Source organism: Eptesicus fuscus, chromosome 10 (assembly GCF_027574615.1).
Source record: "Eptesicus fuscus isolate TK198812 chromosome 10, DD_ASM_mEF_20220401, whole genome shotgun sequence".
Lineage (NCBI taxonomy): Eukaryota > Metazoa > Chordata > Mammalia > Chiroptera > Vespertilionidae > Eptesicus > Eptesicus fuscus.
Window position 1 is genome coordinate 36,407,342 of NC_072482.1, and position 23,144 is coordinate 36,430,485.

A 23,144-nucleotide genomic window follows, 5' to 3' on the forward strand; every position below is an offset into this window, starting at 1 on the left:
GCATACACCAGAGTTAGCGTGATGGAGTTTATAGATTATAGGAAGATGTAGTTCATCTGTGGTGGAAACAGGAATTGGTTATGTCACAAAGTACAAACTTACTTCCCCCCCACTATAGTGAGTTCCTTTTAAGTAGTTTTTACAGTAACAGGAAAATATTTTCTATGGTGTGTTTATCTGAACTCCCGTTACGTTTTCTTTTAAAGAAATCAATCAGAAATTATTGGCAACAAAACAACCTACCATGTAAGCAGTAATTTCTCATAAAACGAATGTGCCTAGGAACTGAAGGGTTGTGTGTGTGTGTGTGTGTGTGTGTGTGTGACAAATATTGAAGTGTGGAGCATATATACCCTCACCAGTGTTTACCTACTATATATGTCCATGCATTTAGAGACCTGCATCTCCTTGCATAAGTAGTCAAACTTTTATGTACATTCTAGCATCTGAAGAGCTTTGCTCCTGATATATTGGTCACCTCCCACCCCAAAAACAGTAGGTTGCACTTGTAAATGATGTGTGAGCAAGATTTTCAGGGCCGCTGGAAGCTAACCTTGTTTACTATTTCCTTCGCTCTCACCCAGGAATAGCCAAAATGTTTCACTGGTTGTGTTTGGGATTCTGATAAATAAGCACCCTTTCCTTTAGGATGTACCAGCCATCAGTGCGCAGGCTTCTCTGTTTGAAACGTGGTGTGTGCTGGAGCTCAGTGTTGTCTGTAGGCCTGGCTGTGGACGACCAGTGACTATGCCTGCCTGTGTTTTCAGAATTTTGACATAGTAGATTCAATTTTCCTTGGGAAAGCAAGCCATGTCTCTTGAGATAGATTAAACGATAACATGTACATTTTCAGTTTTTTAATTTCCTTCCCAATCTTGATGGTTAAATTCTTCATATCCTACTGTCAGTGATTCAGGATTTCTTTTCCTGGTTACCTGGAAGAAAAATAATTTTAAGAGCTTAAGAAATGCCATCTAAGAGCAAATCAATGATTCATTTCAAAATTGCCTCTGCTGATGGATGAGAATATGCTTGCCATTTAGGCTATCTTTTTTGAAAGGTTGAAGGTGCCTCCAAAATATTTCTAACTTTTTAACCTACCATAAATAGATTCCATCTCTTCTTAAACCTATTCAGGTTCTCAGGCTGAACTTTCTTTTGAAGGAGGGGTAGCATATAGTTTGTGAATTAAAGTCACCAGGTTCCCTTCCAACCATAGCAGAGGTGTTATTCCACGTTGCTGCTTCATTTGAATGTGGTTCTTAATTCTGCCTGGCACTTCAGGATTTAGTTGGTGTTTGCTTCATCCTGGCCATTTTGTTAATATTAGATCCTGTGTCCCATTGTCATTTTATGGCTCCAGTCTGAACTTTTTCTGGCTTTCCAACTTTTCTTTGTTTCAGGAAGTCAAAATGGCCCACATTATTTCCAGTGTGTACTCGGACACATGATACTATGATTAGCATTTGGTTGATTGCCTCAGTATCCTTCTTGATTGTATATTGACCATAATAACTTGTTTCAAGTGTAAGCTTTGATGCGTTTCCATCTGACACTATGGATTTCAGGTAGGGTGGACACTGGTTGATGATCATTCCTTTTTACCATCAAAGACTAGGTATAATTTTTGAAAGTAGGTGATTTCAGGCTAAACATTTTCCAAGGTATTTTCCCCAAAGTCATTTTGAAAAAGCTCAATGTAGGCTATGTTTAAGCTGGTTATAGATAAACTATTTCTCTTTGTAAAATACATTTTTTTTTTTAGTAAAGTAAGTTGATGAATGAATGAGTAATTTAAAAGAGGTAACTAGGACACTGGGAGGAACATTTATCTGAAGATGAACTTTTGAAGTTACTCATTCACAAATCACTACTTCTACATATTTACTCGTATTTTTCTACATATTTTGCTTTGGCTGATTATTTGAAATCAAAAGAAGATACTTTATAAGTATATGCATAAAATGATTCAGTTCCAGGAATGTAAATTATCATTATGAAAATTTCAACCATGTTGAAATGCATTGATAAATCACATGTATACTTTTATAAGAAAAGGTTAAGAATATTATAAAATACTCGGATTGTTTCTATGATTTTATAGTTTTGTCTACACATTTCAGTTAATGCCAATCTTCTGCCTGTACCCTTCTTGCACCAGGAAATGCCCTTTTCCCCCCTTGAAAACGCTAAATCAAAAGCCTGGCAAGTAAAGTTAAAGTGCTTTTAATTAATTCTATTTAAAATAAGAGGCTCAGAAATATTTTACATGTCCTTCAAATTTCAGTAATTAAAATCAACATTTAAAAGTATGTTTAACACTAGTTTCGTGCGCTTATTTTTAGAGTGACCTGATGACCTACAAAAGAAAGCAAAACACGATATTCTTTTTCCTGGGCTCATTGGCATTTGCAGCAAGGACGACTTCCCACTGTTCTGGTTTGGAGATGAGGAGTGACAATGGGTAGCACATGTTGCCGGTGCCTTTGTTAGAGTTGGAGGAAGTGTGCTTTCTGCACCCGCCCTGGGTTTTGCCTTCCGGTTGGCTTGCTGTTTCTCAGGCCGTGGTCTCAGAGGGTTGAACAAAGCTCATGGGAAAGATGAATGCTAAGTTCATCTTGCAAGAAGTGGAGTTATTTTTCAAGTCAAGTTCTGAGTTGCGGAAAAGCAACTCTGTGATAATATTTTATTCATGCAATTTCAAAATGAAATTTATTTTAAAGTTTTATGTATATTATTCCAGACTTCTCTCTATATGTACATATTATATAATTACTGAGGGCAGTATACGCACATTTTACACCTTGCTCTTTTCCTCTTCACCTTATAAAATGGGAATAATATTTGGGGGATACGTTCTGACATATGTTCCCTTATCAGTAAACTTTTCTTCCTCTGAACATTCTGCTCCTTATAACTTCAGGGAAAGGGGGAAGGTGGGCCTCACGACAGGAAGGAGGGAAACTCCTCCTGGTTCAGTGCTTGAAGGGGAGAAGGCAGAGGAGTGAGGTATGGTTCCAGGAGTTGGAGTAGCAAGTCCCCTGTCCCTCCGACCACAGCTAAGGCGATCTTTTTGGTCCAGTTTGTCTTGATTGGGTGACTTGGAGGCTTTGAGACTTCCTGGGGAACAGCAGGTGCTGAGGTCAGAACTAAGAGATCACAGCTGAGGAGAATACGGGAAGAGAAACTTTCCCAAGGACCCGGTGAGAATGCATACAGATCGCACCTTGGAGAAGAGAAGGGAAGAGGAGAAGATCTGTGAGCCTGACTTATATATTTCAAGAAAACTGAGATGCCTAAAGTGATTGCTTAGACTGTTAATCAGATGAAATTTTAAAAACTGGATTGGACTATATTAAACTCCACTTCCTCCCAGCTCCCCTCCTTTAACCCAGTGGTAAAAGGGCTCAAAAGAGAGTGGGGAACAGCTACTAGAGGGGGAAAAGGACACCGCCCCCCTCACACATCTGAGGAGTAGCACGTGAGTAAGCCTGTGATCTTACTGTGGTTAAAACAGGTTCTTTCATGTTACTGAAACCGCTTCATAAGAGTCACTTTGTACCATCAGGTACTTAATCTGGCCCCTACATTTGGAAACGATTCTCACTGTAAATGTCACAAAGAACACAGAGTCCTATTAAAGGACAAAGTGAAAATTTTTAGATCTGAAGAGGAAGTCATAAATAATTTACTCTCTCAGATCTAGATTTGCATTTTCTATGTGTGTATGAGGACAGTTGTGATTAACAAAAGTAAAAATCATTAAGCCAAAAACGGGACCTTTGAAAATGAAATTTTGTTTATTCTTAGGGGAATTTTGTCAAGTTCCTAGAACAACTGAATGTGTGTGTATATATATATAGATTATATACATATATATATATACATACACACACACATATATATGAACAACTGAATGTGTGTGTATATATATGTAGGTTATATACATATATATATACATACACACACACACACACATATATGTATATAATCTAAAATTGAGGTAAATGGGAAATGTATGCAATGTACTCATAGATATTGAATGTGAAAAAGTATAGGACTGATTAGAGTGTTGGCCTGTGCACTGGAGGGTCTAGGGTTCAGTTCCCAGCAAGGTTGCAGGTTCGATCCCTGGCCCCAGTTGGGGTGCATTGATAAACCTATCGATGTGTCTCTCTTACACCGATGTTTCTTTCTTTGTCTCTCCCTTTCCCTCTCCCTTCCACTCTCTCTAAAAATCAATGGGAAAGATATCCTTGGGTGAGGATTAACAAAAACAAGACAAAACAAAAGAATAGGAGGAAAAATAAAGGTGAAAATATAACAAAAGACAGTGACTTGTCAGTAGAATGACAAAGATCTGAACGAACCGCAAAGGCTCCTTGTGCATCAATGGACTCATCTCAGTCAGACACTTGCCCACAATATAATGTCCCCATTTCCTTCTTCACGCAGGTAGAATAACAGAAATGCAGCCAAGTGGACAATTCTTTAGAGGTTGTTGCTTTCAGAGTCACAGCACTTAGTGTCCTCACCTGATTTGCTTCTGAGTTGAGGTTTAAGTACAAGTAGGGAATCTCAGTTTTCCTTACAGGGCTGCCTTTTGTTGATCATTATCACACAGCTCCAAAGATGCTAGCAGCTGGTAGCAGCTGGGAGCTTACACCGAGGAGCCTCTTGTTCACTCCTTACCTTAACCCGCGAATGTATTCCTATTACTCCCATTAATATACTAGTAGATGAGAAATTTGAGGTTTAAAGGGGAGGGAGGGATGTTGCTCAAGTTCATTAGTTAGGGGTAGAGCTCGAATTTGAACCTGGGTATAACTTAAAAGCCTCTAATCTTCGTGTTTTAATGTAGGTTAGATTTGGTAATCTGATCCCCATAAGTAAATTGGCAGTCACATAAATGAAGGCATCTGTGAGCAACGGAAGTAACTGCTGGGAGGGGGAGCAGGTGGTGGGGATCCGGGAGGGACTCAGCTCTGCTCCACTGAGAGTCCTTCTGAAGCAGCTCATGGGCGATGGGGCGATGGGGTTTGTCCTCTTGCTGAGGATTTTCTTTTCTCCCCAGAAGAAATTGAGTATCTTCCTCTCCCTCCTTCGGGTCTTTCTCCTCCCTGCCTCCCTCCCTTGCTTCCTCACTTCCTTATTATCTAGTGCCCAGCACCTAACATAGTGACTAGCACCTGGGGGCTCAAAAGTGCTTGTTGAATGGAATCAGTGTAAGGAGCATCTTATTCCTATGTATCTGAGCCCCGGAAGTCCATACTGTCTATTCCCAGAGGCAGGCTCAGGTCAGGGAGCAGAGCCCCGAAAACCTTCCTGAGAGCTGTCCCTTCCCCATCAGCCTGTGTCTTACTCTATTGATCTCACTTATGACAACCTAGGATGATAAGGGATATTTCTTAAGAGGGATGTTTAAAATGACAAATTGTACAGCCACCTGCAGCAAATAGGGCCGATAAAAACAAAAACAGAATGTATTACTGCTCATAAAAGCCACATGCAAACCCCTTCTCCTTACTCATCTTACTAGGGTCTTGCTCATGCACTCTTTCTCTGCCTGCCACCCCCGGCCCTTTTAAATTACACAAGTGATGCATGAACATATTCTCATAATTAAAAAACTTGGACCCCATTTCCACGCTTTTCCGTTGTTAACTGGAATCATAAATGAGTGTGTCTTTTAATTCATATATTTACTATGCTTTTAGTTGCATGTTTGCTTGAACCATACAAAATTGCCAATGTTGGATGATCTGTTACCAACAAAATAGCAATGCCATGTGCTTAAACCTAATCCTACCTAATAATAGACAAATATGCAAATTGACCATACCCCCGACATGCCCACAAGCCACGCCCACCACCCAATCAGAGCAAGTATGCAAATTAACCCAACCAAGATGGCTACAGCCACAGAGAGCAAGGATTCCTAGGTAACAGAGGAAGCCAAGCTTTCTGTCTGCCTTTGCCAGGCCTAAGCCTCCACTCAAGCTGCAAAGTTTCAATTATAGAAGGTAAACAAATTCAAACAGAAATGGCGGCAGAACGGACCTTGAGAGAGCAGGCCAGGGTTGCCGGCGGCAACAGGGGAAGCAAAGCTTTCTGCACACCCTGGCCGGGCCCACCCGCTTAAGCTACAAAGTTTTTTTTTTTTTTTTTTTTAAATATATTTTATTGATTTTTTACAAGAGGAAGAGAGAGGGATAGAGAGGTAGAAACATTGAGAGAGAGAAACATCAACCAGCTGCCTCCACACCCCCTACCGGGGATGTGCCCGCAACCAAGGTACATGCCTTGACCGGAATCGAACCTTTCAGTCTGCAGGCTGACGCTCTATGCACTGAGCCAAACCGGTTTCGGCTTAAGCTACAAAGTTTTAATTATAACCCCAACAGAAATAGCTGCCAGCCTGGAGGGAGCCCAGGCTTGGCACCGCTCCAGGCTACAAAGTTTCAATTGTAGAAGGAAAATAAATTCCAGATACCAGGGCCTCCTTGGGTTGCCAGGGGGCGTGGCTGGCCTGCAAACCACCACAGGCCACCCCACGCCCCAAGGGAACCCCACCCTGATCAGGGACACCCTTCAGGGCAAACCAGCTGGCCCCCACTCCTGTACCAGGCCTCTATCCTATCTAATAAAAGAGTAATATGCAGATTGATCATCACTGCAACACACAATATAGCTGCCCCCATGTGGTCAAAGATCCTGCCCCATGTGGGCACAAGATGGCCACCACAAGATGGCCAGCAGGAGAGGGCAGTTGGGAGGCACCTGGCCTGCAAGGGAGGGCAGTTGAGAAGGACTAGGCCTGCAAGGAAGGGCAGTTGAGAGGGACCAGGCCTGCAAGGGAGGGCAGTTGGAAGTAATCAACCCTGCAGGAGAGGGCAGTTAGGGGTGACCAGGCTGGCAGAGGAGGGAAGTTGGGGGCAAACAGGCTTGCAGGGGAGCAGTTAAGCATCAATCAGGCTGGCAGGCAGAAGCGGTTAGGGGCAATCAGGAAGGCAGGCAGGCAAGCAGTTGGGAGCCAGCAGTCCTGGATTGTGAGAGGGATGTCCGACTGCCCGTTTAGGCCTGATCCAACAGGGCAGTCGGACATCCCTCGAGGGGTCCCAGATTAGAGAGGGTACAGGCTGGGCTGAGGGACAACCCCCCTCCGTGCACGAATTTCGTGCACCGGGCCTCTAATTTATTATAAATACATAGTTTTATTATTAATTTATTACATAAGCAGGATCTATTAACCTACAATTCACATTTATCATTTAATGAAACGTCTTGGCTTTTTTCCTATGGCAGCTCCAGGAGATCTGTATTATTGCCTGTAACTGCTGTGTCCGTGGTGACTATTACACCACACTATGGATGACTGAGCTATTCCTCCATAGGTGGGCTGTCCAGTGGTTTCAAAGCAATGACGCTGTGCGCATTGTTATGCACATCTCTTAGTGCACAAGTGCAATTATTTTTGTAGAAATAATTGTCCAAAAGTAGAATATCTGTGTCTAATTAAAATTTTTATAGACAGTAACAAATATTTATTTTTAAAACGTTTTTTCCTATTTACACCCCCATCAGCAATGCTTTACAGAACTAGTTTCCCCTGACGTTTTCCACTCTGGGTATTATTGACCTTCTTTTGCCAAACTCATGAGTAATAAGTTATACTGCCTCACTGATTCTGCATTTCCCTGATCATAGTGAGACTGAGCATCTTTTCCTGTTTTGTTGGTCATTCGGATCTCTTCTCTGTATTTATTTGCTCATTTCAGTAATATGAAGTTTGCCTAATTGACACATAGAAACTCATTGTTATAAATGTCCATCCTTTAAGTTAGAGGATAGGTTGTAAATGTGTTTCTCTTGTTGTTTATACGTTAACTTTATTTATGGTGTTTTTTCCCCCTATGGAAGCCCTCTTCTTAATGTCTTCCCTTAACTAGGGAAGGCTTTTTTAGCCTAAGACTATAGAAAAAAATTTTAAAAATATTTTTTCTCATAGTTTGATTTTAGGTTTTAATCTTTTTTTTTTTTTTTTTATATATATTGATTTTTCACAGAGAGGAAGTGAGAGGGATAGAGAGCTAGAAACATAATGAGAGAGAAACATCGATCTGGTTTTAATCTTTGATATAGAATTGATTTGTGTGTAGTAAGAAACTAATTTTATTTTTTTCTAAATGGAAGGCCAATTGTACATTAACCTTTATTGAACAGCCCATACTTTCCCTACTGATTTGAAGTGCTTGTTAAATAAATTCCTTAATATGTAAGGATTTATTTAGGTCTTGTATTTGTTCTATTAATAATATTTGTTCTAAATATTTTAACTGGTATTAATTTAGGAGAAAACGGATAGCATCATCATAATCCTCACGTGCCCGAAGGGACACTGTGCTTTATGTGCTTTGTGAAGATGTTTCATAAACATAATTTCACGTACCCCTTGCAGTAACCCTTCCCAGTGAGGACATTGAGGTTTAGAGAAGTTAAGTAATTTCTCCAAGGTCACTTGATTAGTAAACTGCTAAGCCAAAATTTTAATTGCACTTTGACTCCAGAATATTGCTTCTTAATCACTGTTGTAGAGTTGTCTTTAAAGTGTTAATAATTTAAAGGAACAAGGTATGTTTCATCAAGAAAAAAAGCTAAATCTCCTTTCTTGTTGTTCGAGGGTGGAAGAGATTGCCACGAGTCCCCTGGTTGGAAAGCAGGGACTGTGGTCTCTAGAATGGGTAAGAGAGCAGTGGAGAAACCAGGACAGTCTAATAAAGACATGGGCCTGGTGATTACCAGAGAGGAAATGTTGGGGGTGTGATTGGAAGCTCACAGTGGGGAAGGGCGGGACAGGCCCACACAGAAGTCTTGGGAGGGCAGCATCCACAGTGTGGATGTTATCTGGGTGTCACGGGACTTGGAGGAAAATGAGGGACATTTGTGTTCTCTGGTTGTTCATCAGGCTACCTCCATCCTAAAGTCTGGTTCATGAATAGAAGGCCAGTTATACCTCACCTTCTTTTCCTCTGTTTAAAGAGCTTCTTTTAACCTTTATGTCAGAAAATGAAGGATTGATTAAACATATCATAGCACATCCATAGGATGGACTACCCTGTAAGCATTAAAATTGACGCTACAGAAAATATTTAGTGACATGGAGGAATGAATGTTCTATGTTAAAAAAGCTTTCTATAAAACAAGAAGCCAGGCTGATTCCATTTTGCTTTAGAAAATTCTATATAGATGTTCTACATACACATGTGCACCAAAAGATAAGAGCAGTTAAAGTGACTTTGATCATTTTTCTCAATTTTCTATATTTTCCAGTTTTCTTATAATGAAAGCTATTGCGTTTGCAAAGAGGGGAAAACACACACACACACACACACACACACACACACACACACACACACACACCAATTAAGGTATGGACCATATGGCTTTCTCTCTTAAAGCTAACACAGGTTCTTTTTTCTTCCCTTATTGGTCTTGATGAAATAATGTAGGAAAGCTTGAGCAGAGGTCTCCAGAGGTGTCAGCTTTACCGGTGCCCTACCCAGACCTACCCAGCCCTGTGTGCTTTGGCAAGTCGCCCTCCAGGAGATTCTGACGCTCGCTGAAGCTTGAGAACCATGGGTTTAAAGGACCAGAGGCATTCATTCTAATGCCATTCTAATCTCAGAATTACAGATAACCAATTCCTGGGTCTATGAAGTTGGTGTGCTCAACCCACCTGCATGGAGCACCCTTTCCCTGGATGACCTCACATTCTGCTTGGGGGACACAGCGGTCCAGGCCCCGCTGGTGGTCCGGGGGCCCCTGCCTCTCGTACCCAGGTCAGCAGCGACACTGCTTCCCCGGTCCCCTCATTCTGTACACACTGGCCAGGGATTTGCAGGGATCTGCTTGGGCAGCTGTAAGAGATGGAGCAGATATTAGTGAAAGCATTGAGGCCGAGCAGGGGAACTGGCAGAAGTCAAAGGAAGGGAGCAGATATATTGGCTCTCACCCCATTTTGAAGTGGGTTGTACAGTAGTGATAACAGACTGGAGTGGAAAGAGAACCACACGTTTCTGTATCTTTGACAAATGAGCTTATAGACACATATTTAGCTGCAAATAGAATTACACACAAACCTTGTGCATCAGCATGGCCTAGAGGCCTTGTTAATACGCAGATTCCAGGCCCCCCTTTCCACCCCCCGAGTTTCTGATGTGTTTCTAAGGAGGCCCCAGTGGTACTGACATTTGGTTTGGAGAGCACATTTTGATAACCACTGCATAGAAAACTGAGTTTTGATTTGCTAGTTATTTTTTAAGGTAAGTATTTTCTGCAGAGATAAGCTTTAAATGTATATATTTAAGATCAGGTGTACCTTATAAAGTAGTAGTCATTCATGAGGACATTTTGGAGAACTCAGGATAATTTTCTAATTTAAAAAACATCTTTCTCTTAGTCCCTTACTGATCCTTAAACCCCTAATGTCAGAGATTCATTCTTTTAGATTAATTGTTTTTCCTCTATTAAAATTCAAATTCTGTTCTCTTTTTGTCATTAATTGTTCTCTTTAGCTCTATTCTTAATTGTGTAGGATTGTCTCAGATTGTTAAGTGGATTACAAATTGAGAGAACCTCACGGTATTTAGTTCTGGAAGGCCTGAGGCTCTGGCAGCCTCTCTCTGCCTGTATGCGCCGGCACACTGAGCTCTGCTGGCACACTGAGCCCTCAGAAGCAAATGGCGGATGGCAGAACCACACTGGGGCTCCCGGCCTTCTTTCTACCCTAGAGGGTTTCCTGTTACATCAGCCATTTATCCTTCAGATTATTCTTTCAATAAACACATGTTATGTGCCAGGAAGGAACTAGGGGACCGGTAACTGTGTATGAAGTTGTTCTTGCAAGAAGCTTAGGGGAAGGCACAGAGAGCTTATATACAAGAAGCCCAATACATTGTCTAGCATAAGAGCCCTACATATGAGTTCCAGTTATGTTAGAGAAGAGATCACCATGGAGGGGGTCATTTGAGCTGAGGAAGGTGGGTTGCATCTTTATGTGCAAAGGCCACAAAGGCATTCTGACTGGCCCACGAATTCCTGCACCGGGCTTCCTTTGAAAGGAAGGCTCTCCCAACTAAACAGAAGCTGAGAATCACTGTCTGCCACCACGCCTTCCTGAGGCAGAATGTTTCATGTTTCCTTGTAGAAAGTAGTGTCTGACACTACAGCGGCTCCGCATTTGCTTCTGTTGTTCCTGTGTGACATCAGTGCAGATGGCTGGAAATGAGAGAGTTGCATGTGGGGCTTGGAAATACTGCATTGCTCTGAGATTTCCAGTGTAAGCACATTTTCTGTATCAGTTTCTCCCTCGCATTTGCTTATATAATGTCTTCCGTATACATTTCACAGGTCCTAAAGAGCATTTCCACTTGGCTGACGGAGGGAGGATGTATGTCTCTCAGCTCTCCGTCACGTGATAAAAAAAAAGCATTCAAATGAATGCCCCTGCCTACAGGGAACACGTTGAGGCATTTTACAGTTAAAGTTTAAAAGACGATAGTCCTGGTCATCGAGAAGTTCACAAGTTCAGGGAGGTCATAGGTCCCTAATGGTCTAAGCTGGTCTTTCCAGTCTCCTGTTTGCGGTTCCAAGTGCTCTCATGCTTCTCAGGCCTGAAAATAGGCCTCCGAGGGTCCCAAGCCTGCATTTCACCAACTTCAGTTCATTAGCCCCTCCCCTTTCCTTGCTCTACACCTTGAGTTTGTGTATGGATTGCTTTCCTGCCCTTTTATCTTCCTTTACCATTACGTTGCCCTTCTCTGTCCTTTCATCATCTCCTTCTCAACACTTACGGGTGGCCAGGAAGTGAAGCATCTCTCTTGGCCAGTTCCAGTCCCAGGGCAGGTTGCAGCCCAGTTTGCCTGTAACTCCGGCTTCACCAGGACTACCTGGGCTGCAGGCCTATTGGGTCTTTATTTCATTTCAATGTAATGAAACCTAGTGTTCACTAGGTGGCGCTCAATAGCAAAAGAAGGAGCAATAGATTCAGGGGATGAAATTTTAAGTCCGATTTCTGTCTCCTTAATAAACCACTGTGCGGTGCACATAGACGAAGGGGAGTGAGGTCTGGAAGGACTTCCCGCGGTGGCAGCTCCCGGGACAGCTGATAGAGCCACTAGGCCTGCGTGATTACCGCGGCAGGGCAGGTCTGGCTGGTTGGGGAAATGTGTTGGAAATTCCTGGATCCCCTTTTCTCATTTCAGAAAGGCAGAGTTAGGGCTCTGGAGTTCCGAGGCAGGCGAAAGCGCTGCCCGAGGTGCCCTGAGACCCCAGGCACCGCTCCAGAACGGAGCGAACGGACTTCCCGAGGGTCAGCGCCAGGACAAACCCGGCCACGCGCGCTTCTGGCCGCTGGCGGGGCAGCAGCCGCGGTGCTGCCGGCCCTCCCTCCCCGCCCGCCCTTAGAACCAAGGCTTGTCCGGTGGCCGTTTTGTTGGTGGGGAGGAGCGGAGGGCTTGGACATCCTTCTAGTAGTTTCAAATATGGGGTTTTCAGGAGACAATTCAGGCCTCCAAGGGCTAAAAGGAGATCTGGGCCTGGGTCATCAGAGAATGACAGACCTACACATTCCCCATCAGTGCTAACCTGCGGGCGCAGGCCTCACAGCCTCAGCCCACCATACCGTAGGGGCTCACCAACATGCTTCAAATGCTTTAAAAATAATTTTTTTTAAACATAATCCAAACTGGATTATATTCTTCTCTATACCAGCACAGTCGTAAGATATACTTTTGAGTATTTTTATTAGCCAATATTATTGAAGGCAAAAGGGCCTGGAGCCCAGCCGGGGTCAGTCTCCAGGCCTCAGTCTCCCTGGCGCGCTGCTTAGTGATGGGACAAACACGGCCCTCTCCCCAGGGCTCCCCTGAGCTGTAAGGCAGGGACTCACTTTGCACAGAGGCCGGTGGGGCTTACTTTCTGCAGTCCCGAGAACCTTCTGGGATTTGACTGCACCTGCAGAGGGAGTGAACGCCGAAGCCTCCAGGAAAGCACCCTGGGTGGGAAGGGTCGGTGGCCTTGGGGTATAGGTTAGCATCTTTAGGTCTCATTAGTCCCTTCTGTAAAGTGGGGCGTTTAAACCAGGTGATCACTAATGTCCCTCCAGTTCTAGGTGTTGTACCTGAACAAAGGCAGCAAGAGCGTTAGCCGACATGCTGGCAGTCCCTCTGTTGCAGAAGACCAAGAAGACCAAGGACGCTTCTGAGGAAGTAGGAGGGACACTGTTTAATAACGCCAGCGGACTCAGGGAACAGTCTTCCAAATCTGAGTGAAGGAACACGCATGGGGCCCTCCCTTATATCTCCCTCCCTGTGCTCTTTGTCCCACAAGCATGGGTCCTTTTCGCGGGCCTTTCAAGAAGGCCCCCAGGTGTTGGGGGTCTCCAGGCCATATCTGGTGGTCTGGCCTGGCGTCAGAGTTAGGAGCCCTCCCTCTGGCCAGTGTACTGTCCACATTCCAATGGCCTTTGTAACCGGTTTTGCAAGACCAGTGTCTGGGAAAGAGGCAGTGACTTAATTATAGGCTATCAGGAATGTCTTACTAGCCTGGATTCAGATCACTAGCCCCAAATATCAGGGCTACATTGGAATTAGCCCTTTTTGCCTCCTCACCTCCAGGATTGCTGATGCAATGAAGGCAAAGATTAAAACCACTTAAAACACCTACATTTCAGTTATTGTTTCATTACTTCATGTTATGTTATGATTGGCCAAAAATGTTTTGCTTTTGGCTTATTGCTGAAGGGTAGGATTCAAGGGAGAATAATTATTCCAAGACAGCACCATGCATGTAGCTGGAGATGAATACGTATTCGTGGAAGTGAACAAGCCACCACCTGTGCGTATAAAGGGGACATCTGGAAGTTTGGGACTATTGTTTCTGAGAGTGAAGTTGTTTTTTTGTTTGTTTTTAATTTGTTTGTTTATTTGGCATTTTAAGAATACGACAGAGTTTTATAGGGAATTGCACTTGGTGAAATGTAGACCCTAACGATTCATGTAGGATGAATTAAACTGAAAGGTGTTGTCACTTTTTCTACATAGATTAAACAGCCTCTGCATACCCGGTCGGAGGGTTAAGACTCCTTTTTAGGAAAAGGCAGTAGATAGAGCGGGAGGGAGCACGTGCTGCGACCCGTGGGACCAGACAGAGGGAAGGCACCCGCCCTTCTCGGAGTCCCAGCCTTCCCAGCTGTGTGATGGGCGGGATTGATAGTCCCTCCTGTACGTAGTTATTAAGATTAAAAATAGCGTCAATAGAGGCTATTACTGTTTTTGTTGTCATTATTGTGATGAGTGACATCTACCACCTTTGGAGAGCTGATGACCACATGGGAATCTTATAAATTATGCAACTTTCCAGAGAAAATGATTGTTTATCCGCATTCTGGCTGGAAGCACCCTAGATGCCGACTGTAATTAATTTCAGTGTTTACTACTCGCCAGCTTTGTAGTCTGCTCATTTTTGAGGAGGCTTCTTAGGAATTCAAGGAGAGAATAGGCTGGAATAAGTAGTTTTGCATATTTGAAATCTTCAACCTGCACAGCTAACTGGAATGAAAGCCCTACCTGCTTCTGAAGAATTTTCATAGCAGCCTCAAGGGACGATGGCTCTAGTTGCCAGGGATGCTGGCAGAATACTGAGCAAGCCGTGATTTATTCGGGTTTTCAGTTGATAAATCACAGGTAGTTCTAACATTGGTTTATACTTTTTATATCACAGATTTATTCATTCAGGGAGTTTTCAAAAGGCGAATAGCAAACCACACACAGTAATAACTGTGTGTCCCTTCGCCCATGTTGGCACCTCTGCGGATGTCATTCGGCTGAACTGATTGCCGACCCTCATTTAGAGGACGCGTCCGGGAATTCAGATGCTGCTCTGAAAGTGGAATGATACTCACCTAGAAATGTCAGGGGAATTTTAAAAATCTCTCTTCTTTTTATTCCAGAACTAGTAATGGAATACTATTCCCTCCTCCCAGTATGACTACCACAAACCCCTTTTCCACCCTGACCTTAGGCCAGAAGAAAAGAAATGAGAAACACTTGATTGGATTTTATTTCAAATTTGTAAATGGAACTAAACAATTGGTCTATCGTCTGGGCATTGCCTGTAAATGCAATAAAATTGGGGCGTAGAAAAGAAATGCTAATCCTTCTGACCAAGACTGTCACACATTCCCCCAGCCTGACTAAGCTTTACACAGGCTTCTTCTGGGCCCTGATTTTCTTTTCTTACAGCAATTCGTTAGTTTAGAAACCCTGTAGTTGCCCACTTATTCTCTGCCCCTTTTATCTCTTTCAGGCTTCCTGACAGTATTAGGCAGGACCGTCTCTCTCCAGCACCTGGGGGGGCCATTCCTCTGAGATGTAACCATCAGAGAAAATAGTGGCCCCCGCCTCCCAGTCTCCGCGGGAGGGTGGGAGCCCTGCTCCAAGCGGCAAGACAGGAGGTGGACAGGGCAGGCTGACTTTCTCATTTTCCATCTCATCCCAACCTCACGGAAAGCCGGCCCTTGCCGCTCCACTAGGTTTCTTTTGCAAAGTGTTCCCATGACCTCCGAACTGGCAACTTGACCTCCATCCACGCTCGCTCACAGCTGCAGAAGCTGCTGCCGTGTCTCTCTGCAGCATCTTCTCCTGCTCTCGTCAACCCCCACAGCCCTGTTTCCCCACTAAGTGTTGGGCAGTCTCAGAGTTCCATCCCCAGTTCTCTTTGCCTCCCGCCTACACACTGCCCATTTCCCACCTGTTCTTTGTTTTTAAGTTGTGTAATTGAAATGTATACTTTCCCAAATGTATATTTTCAGTCCTGGCCTTGTCTTCGGCCTCTAGACACCTACTTTATAGACCAGACGTCCGCTGATCTAAGGTCCTCTAGACACCTACTTTATAGACCAGAGGTCTGCTGATCTAAGGTCCATTTTCTTAAAACTGGTCCCTCCCCACCCCCCACCCTCAAAAGAAACAATTTTTGGAGTATATTTACTAGTATATCCTTAAGATAGCATATTCATTTTTGCTTAATTTTTTTTGCATTTAAACATTAAAAAAAGGAATTTATCTATGTACCCTTTGTTATTAGTTACATATTTTTTCTAAGTGTCTTCCAAATGTGCAGTATTTTATGAATGATAAACAACTACATGTTTTTATTTTATAATCTTGAGAATACTTTAAGGACTGTTTAGTATTAAGTTTGAAGACTTTTTGAGTTTTACAAAATTTTATTAAAGTTCAACTTTAAAGAAAAAAATAGAACACCTAAGTGGATGCAAATAGATTGAGCAGAGGCTCTTAGGCAACCTGGCTTCATTTTTATAAAAAAAAAACCAACAACCCACAATTTTTATTGATTTCAGAAAGGAAGGGAGAGAGAGAAACATCAATGATGAGACAGAATCATGCTTCGGTTGCCTCCTGCATGCCCCCTATCGGAGATCGAACCTGCAACCCAGGCATGTGCCCTGACCTGGAATCAACCCATTACCTTCTGGCTTATAGGTTGACACTTAGCCACTGACCCACACCAGCCGAGCATCAAAACCTGGCTTTAAATGAGCTGGTTCAGCATGCTTCTCCCTTCCTTCTAGGCTGAGCTCCCATACACCTCCCTGCCATGTATCCAAAGCGGCCATCACAGTGGAATAACTGAAGCACTCTATCACTCCCAGACATGTCTGCATCTTCCCCCACTCTTTCCACCCTTCTCCGCCTGGGCCCCATCATCATATACCAAGGTATCATAACTCCATATTGCCATCTGTCTAGGAAGCCTGCCGTGGCACCCCCTTGCCTCTGTAGAATTCATTGCTCTCTCCTCTGTGCTTCATCACCTTTCTGTTCATATCCTGAGTATAGTATTTAGCAGACTGTACTATAGCTTTTTGTATATGTGCCTTTTTCTCTTGGTAGACCTTTAGTTCCATTCGCCTTTGGGTCCTGGTGCCTACAATAGTGCCTGGCTGTTGGCAGGTGATCCCTGAGTGTCTGAATGAACAGAGATCCGAATTATGGTTGCATTATTAATTACTTGTCTAACTTTTCTATAACAGCAAAGACAAGGGCCAGAGGGACTAAGAGACTGAGAAATCTTTGATGGTTTAAGAAAAATCATCCAACATTTGGAAATTAAGGAGAAAAGCTGACCATATGATCTTCAATGTCACGCTAGAGCAGTAACAGTCCCTTTCGTAAACAGGGATCACCTACGGGCCAACCCCGCCAGCTGTCTGCTCTTTTACACCCCCACCCTCAGTATGGCTTTTAGGTTTCTCAGTGCTTACCACTTCATAGTATCCCCAATTTTACCTTTTGGCTCACAAAGCCTAAAATATTTACTACCCAGTTCTTTTAAGAAATATTCAGCTGAGCCCTACCCTAGGAGGCAATAACTTTGACTTATCATTTAATATTGATTATGGCACTTTACAACTCTATAAAGTTAGAAGGTATAGAAAATAGATAACATACAATGATTGCACTTTCTGTCTTATATTTAGCTTAACAATATTATTTCATAATTCTCCTTTGTTCTCTGGCTATATAAAATTCCTGTTCTGCCTGGCTGGTATGGCTCAGGGGATAAGCATTGACCCATGCAATCACCAAGAGCTCACCCGTTCAATCCCTGGTCAGGGCACATTCCAGGGTTACTGGCTCTCTCCCCAGTAGGGGCCATGCAGGAGGCAGTCAATGGATGTTTGTCATTGATGTTTCTAGCTCTCCCTCTTCCTTCCTCTCTCTAAAAAAAAAAAAAAAAAGAAAGAAAGAAAAGAAAAGAAAGAAAGAAAAAAATCAATGAAAGCATTAAAAAAAATTTCCTATTTCCATATTCCCTTTAAATCAGATTTATCAACCTAATAATTCCCTTATCAGTTAGTTAAATAAACTTTAACATGTGCTCACTATCAGTATGAAACTCATGATTTTCATATTTTGAGGGTTATTCTTTGACAAGGGTTGTTAGGGACAAAAGGGTAGTTAGGGACAGCAGCTCCCAGGCTAAGGGGACAGTGGACATGAGGTGGGAGAGTCTCTAGAGTTGTATGGTTTTAGGGCTAATCTCCATTTTCTCCCAAGAAGGTGATAAGAAAAGGGCCAAGGAGTAAGACACCCAGGAACTCAGTTTTGGTGTATTTGGCCATCCTGACTGGGAAAGGGTTAAAATTATAGGATGCCATTCCCTTTTCCAAGGATAGATTCTCCAGATTCTCTAGATCTTCTCCCATAGACATCGAACCTGGATCAGGGAGGTTTCTTGTATTTGCTAAAATGACCTTCTGGTATTGTCTGGGCTTCCGATGATCAGTGCCCCTCAGAGTTCTGTTACTACATGCTGGGGGATGAGCCATGTGTCAGCCCAAGTCTTAGCCTCTGAAAAGACCACGCCAGGGATAGAGTCAGGGGCTGTGTAAACTGGAATTTGAATCCTTGTTCTCTGGGAATTAGAAGTAATTATCTTCATTCAGGGTCCAGGAACCTGAGAGGCAGCATGATAAGTTGGTTGTACTTGGAGGACATTTTAATCAGCTCGATTGTCAATCACCATGACAGCTTACGCTCAAATATACCCCAGAAGGAGAACATCTGGGTCACTCAGTTGTGCTGAAAAATTAGGAGCAAAAGAGCTGTCATGTTCTAGAATTTTTTATTTTTTTTTTTTAGAAAAGGGGAAAAAAGCTATTGAAAATTATCTGCATATTTTTTCTTAATTTGTTTTTAAATCTAGACACCCATTTCTTCCATAATCAAAATACTAATTTTGTGCATATTTTCCCAAACTAAAATTGGGCAGGAGAACTGATGTTAGAAACACTTCACAGGTTTATTTTAGAACGGCATTTTAAATTTCAGGTTCAAGAAGTTTTATAAGCGATACAGATTCATAGAAGTGAGAAGTTAATTAGCTCTGCTCAGAAGCAATGGTTGTGAGTGTTTGGGGATTTTGGGCTGTCTCTGCCTGGATTGGAACAGGCTATAAAAAGGGAGGAGGAGCTGTGAATAATGTGAAAATGAGGGTGGAGGGTGTTTATGAGTCCGTATCTGAGTGGGTCCCTGACCATGGCTCATTCTTGGGTGGCCACCGTCCTCTCCTCAGCAGCCCCCGCCACCACCGGTAGCTTGTACTGCTGCCACTGATACCTGGGTGGCTGGTCCCCTGCTCTTCAGCTCTGGTGTTCACAAAGATTGTCTACTTGATCAAGGTCTACTCAGCCTCCCCTGAAATTTTCCACTCAGCCTCAACGTTTGGACTTCCGTGTTTGTCTCTTCATTGCTCAGTTTTAGCAAGTCCTGATAAATTGGTTTAGCTAGAATGTCCCTCTCCCACCCTCCACATCTGATCACCCTCAATATCTCATCAGGTTCCTCATCCTCCACATCCTCCAGGTGATGTCTGATCACCCTGACCTGCCTTCCTCCAGAATCCTTTTAGGTCAGTTTAGCCAACCGCCCCACCCCCTATTCCAACTTGCTGTATTCAAAGTTGAGTCCATTCACCCTCCCTCACCCCAAGATCCCATTGCAGGGTACCTACACCCATCAAGATAGTCTTTAACAAGTACCATTGAATAATGGTTTCTTTACCAGTGCTGATTGTCTTCCTGACTGTGGCAGGAAGCTCAGCCCTCACAACCAACACCAGCCCAGAGGGACTAGAAGTCTCTGTATTAATCTCAACTACTACATTCTCTTGCTGCTCAGACACCAGGCCTCAATGGAATGGAATTTAAAGGAAAGCTCAGGGCTTTCTTCATTATGGGCTCACTGAGTGATTCCCAGGAATTTGCAACCAAGTGCAGCCTATCAGAAAAGTGCTCGTTAGAAAGTCCTTTTGAATGAACAAGGCATAGCATCATTCTAAGGCAGGGGTCCTCAAACTTTTTAAACAGGGGGCCAGTTCACTGTCCCTCAGACCGTTGGAGGCCCGGACTATAGTTTAAAAAAAACTATGAACAAATTCCTATGCACACTGCACATATCTTATTTTGAAGTAAAAAAACAAAACAGCAAAAACACCCGCATGTGGCCCGCGGGCCGTAGTTTGAGGACACCTGTTCTAAGGTGTCCCTCTTTGGCCACATTGGAAGATTCTTTGGGCAGGGACTGACTTTCGTACATTAACATGTTATATGATGGTGGATGACTGCTTATTGCTATGCATTAACCATGTAGAAGATGGTCAAGGCTGAATCATCAAGAACTTGCTGGTTCTAAGTGGGTGAATCTACCCTTTGCCCTTGCTGAAATACCTAAACGAGGGTCCCTAGCTGTCAGTTAGGAAGCCCACTCTAAATCGTGCCTGTCCCTCCCTGCTTGCTCCTTACATCCTGTACCCCAAGTCCAAACGTTGATTGGAAGAAACTCTTTTGGGGCAGGTTGGCAACAGTGGCTTATGACACTAAATAGGAACCCTTTTGGATATTGGGTTTATCTATTACCATTTATATAGAGAAGTTAATAAAGTCCATTGTTGTTTATTTCTAACTTTTATAAAATCCACATTTGATTTTCTAATTCTGCTGTCCGCAAGCCCTTTGGTTCAGGCAGTACTCATGTCCTAGCTGGTTCACTACAGTCATTTCTCAGCAGAACTTGCCCAGTCATTCATTCATTCTATAAATTTTCAATTTAGATTTTCTCACTCTCCAAGTATCTGGTAAAAAATAGAGTAAGGTAATTGCTCAGGTTGTCCAGCACACTCTGGCTTTCCCCTATTGTTCTACTATTAAAAGATAAATTGGGCATGCTGCCCCACTGTATACTGGGCAGCCTGGGGCATTATTAGGTAGTTCAGCATAAATTTGGCTCCAGCAGGGATCCAAGCTGATGTTAGCACCACCTCATTTTTACTGCCATTGGCTTCTTAGAGGAAAGCTATATATTTCTTAAGAAATCAGTGAAAATAATTTCAGTTCCAACCTCCACACAAATACCTTGTCAGGGTACTTGTTATTGTTCTCACTGGTACCCTATGCAGGTCACAGATTGTTAGTCAAGTTAATAATGATGATGTTGCCACAATAACTAAACACTTATATTAGTCAACTACAATTGTTAAGAGTTATGTTAAGTGTTGTAAATACAGTCCCCTCTGTATCGATGGGTTCTGCATTCACAGATTCAACCAACATTGAATAGAAAATATTTTTAAAAAAAGTTATGTTGTTGCCTACAATGGTTGCATCTATACCAAACACATACAGACTTTATTCTTGTCATTATTCCCTAAATAATACAATATAACAACTATTTACATAGCATTTACATTGTATTGGGCATTATAAGTAATCCAGGGATGGCTTAAAGTACATGGGAGGATGTGCAAGGTTATATGCAAACACTATGCCAGCCATCCTATATAATAAAAGGCTTGGTGCCATCAGTGGGTGCAAGTGGAGGCTGCTGGCCCCTATCGCTCCTCAGGGCTTCTCCACCTCCCCCTGCTCCTGAGGGGAGATTGGGGCCGGCAGCTGCCTCTCACACCCACTGCCGGCGACGATTCCACTTGCACCTGCTGCCAGTGCCAGAGCTGCTGCTTGTACCCACTGCCAGTGTCGGCCCCGCTTGCACCTGCTGCCAGTGCTGGAGCCACTGCTTGCACCTGCTGCCAGTGCCCGGTGCTGGTCCCGATCGCTTGGTGCCATCAGTGGGTGCAAGTGGCGGCTGCTGGCCCTGATCGCCCCTGAGGGCTTCTGCACCTCCCCCTGCTCCTGAGGAGCGATCAGGGCAGCAGCTGCCACTCGCACCCGATGATGGTGTTGGCCCCACTTGCACCCACTGCTGGCACCAGCCCCAATAGGTCCGTGCCTTCAGTGGGTGTAAGCAGGGCCGGCGCCATCAGTGCGTGGGAGCGGCAGCAGCGGGAGTGGGGCTGCGGCAGACAGGGGACCAGAGGCTGTGGTGGGAGGGGATGGATGGGTGTACGGAGGATGGGCGGAGACCCGGCCTTGTGCCTACCGAAGCCTCACGGCCCACAGTTCCTTTCAAGGTGCACAAATTCGTGCACTGGGCCCCCAGTTTTATATAAGGGACTTGAGCATCTTTAAATTTTGATATCCTCAGGGGTCCTGGGACCAATCCCCCTGCAGATATGGAGGGACGACTCTATTATTTTAGTTAATCCTCACACCTGTTACTATTTCCATTTTCCAGTTGTGAAAATTCAGTGCTGCTGTTAGCACACAGGATTCACATTCAGGAGCCCTCCAAGGACAATGGCATTCTGTGCTTTTCAATATCACCAGGGTCCCTTCCACATCCCTGGCCCCTTTCTAAGGCACCACTAGGGGGCCTACTTTGAGAAGCCTGTCCCCACAGGAGCACCCGCATTCTCCCCTGCTGCAACGTGGCTCCCTACATTTACCACCTCATGTTGTTGGGATGGGTCTCTAAGTAAACTGAGCTCCTGGAGGGAGTCAGGAAGCGGGCGACTGGCCCTCACCTCCCTTATGCTTTCCAAGTTCTCCCTATACACACCCCTGTTATCGGTTTCAATTGATGGAAGAAACTGGTCTCCTGGTCCTAGCTGGCAAGAACCCCTGGCTCCTTCTTAGTTCTGAGGAAGTTTCCAGGGGGAGAGGCAGTATTTTACTAGCCTTTAGGAGGTCTTTGATTTCTTAGGGGAGCCAGAGGGCTTGCTGAGCCACCCAGTTCAGAGGTAAACAGTCCCAGGTTTAGTGCCTCAGGGCACTCTGTCATTTTAATGAACCTGTTTACCAGGTAGGAGGCAATTTTCTTAAAGTTGCACAAAGTTCTGCTCCGGTGAAAGATAAGTGTCTCCCAATTGAGCCTTTTTGTTTGGATTTTGCCCAAGGCCTTTCTCTCTGCCTTCATTGTTAGTCCACAGCAAGCCAGAGAGGCTCTTCAAGATTCACTTTACTAATTCAGAGCCTATCAGGAGGCCTCGTTTGCAGCCTGACTGGCAGGTTGCGTTGGCAGTAGATGTGGAGCCTTGGACCCTTGCACTCCAGGGAATGAAACAAAACAGAACACAAACAAATAATTTTTTGCAGTTGTTTAGAAAACAGAACTTTGAAACTAATGGTGGAAATAGCTCCCACTTTGGGCACAGCGGGTGAC

General features: G+C 43.8%; 1 protein-coding gene across 1 annotated transcript in view; it reads right to left on the reverse strand.

Annotated features, from left to right (window-relative positions):
• Positions 1 to 857: 857 nt before the first annotated feature.
• IMPG1 (interphotoreceptor matrix proteoglycan 1) overlaps positions 858 to 23,144 on the reverse strand; it is a 114,157-nt gene continuing 91,870 nt past the window's right edge. The window contains 2 exon segments of the mRNA XM_054722360.1: positions 858 to 935; positions 9,889 to 9,917. Coding sequence (XP_054578335.1) covers positions 858 to 935; positions 9,889 to 9,917 — 107 coding nt within the window.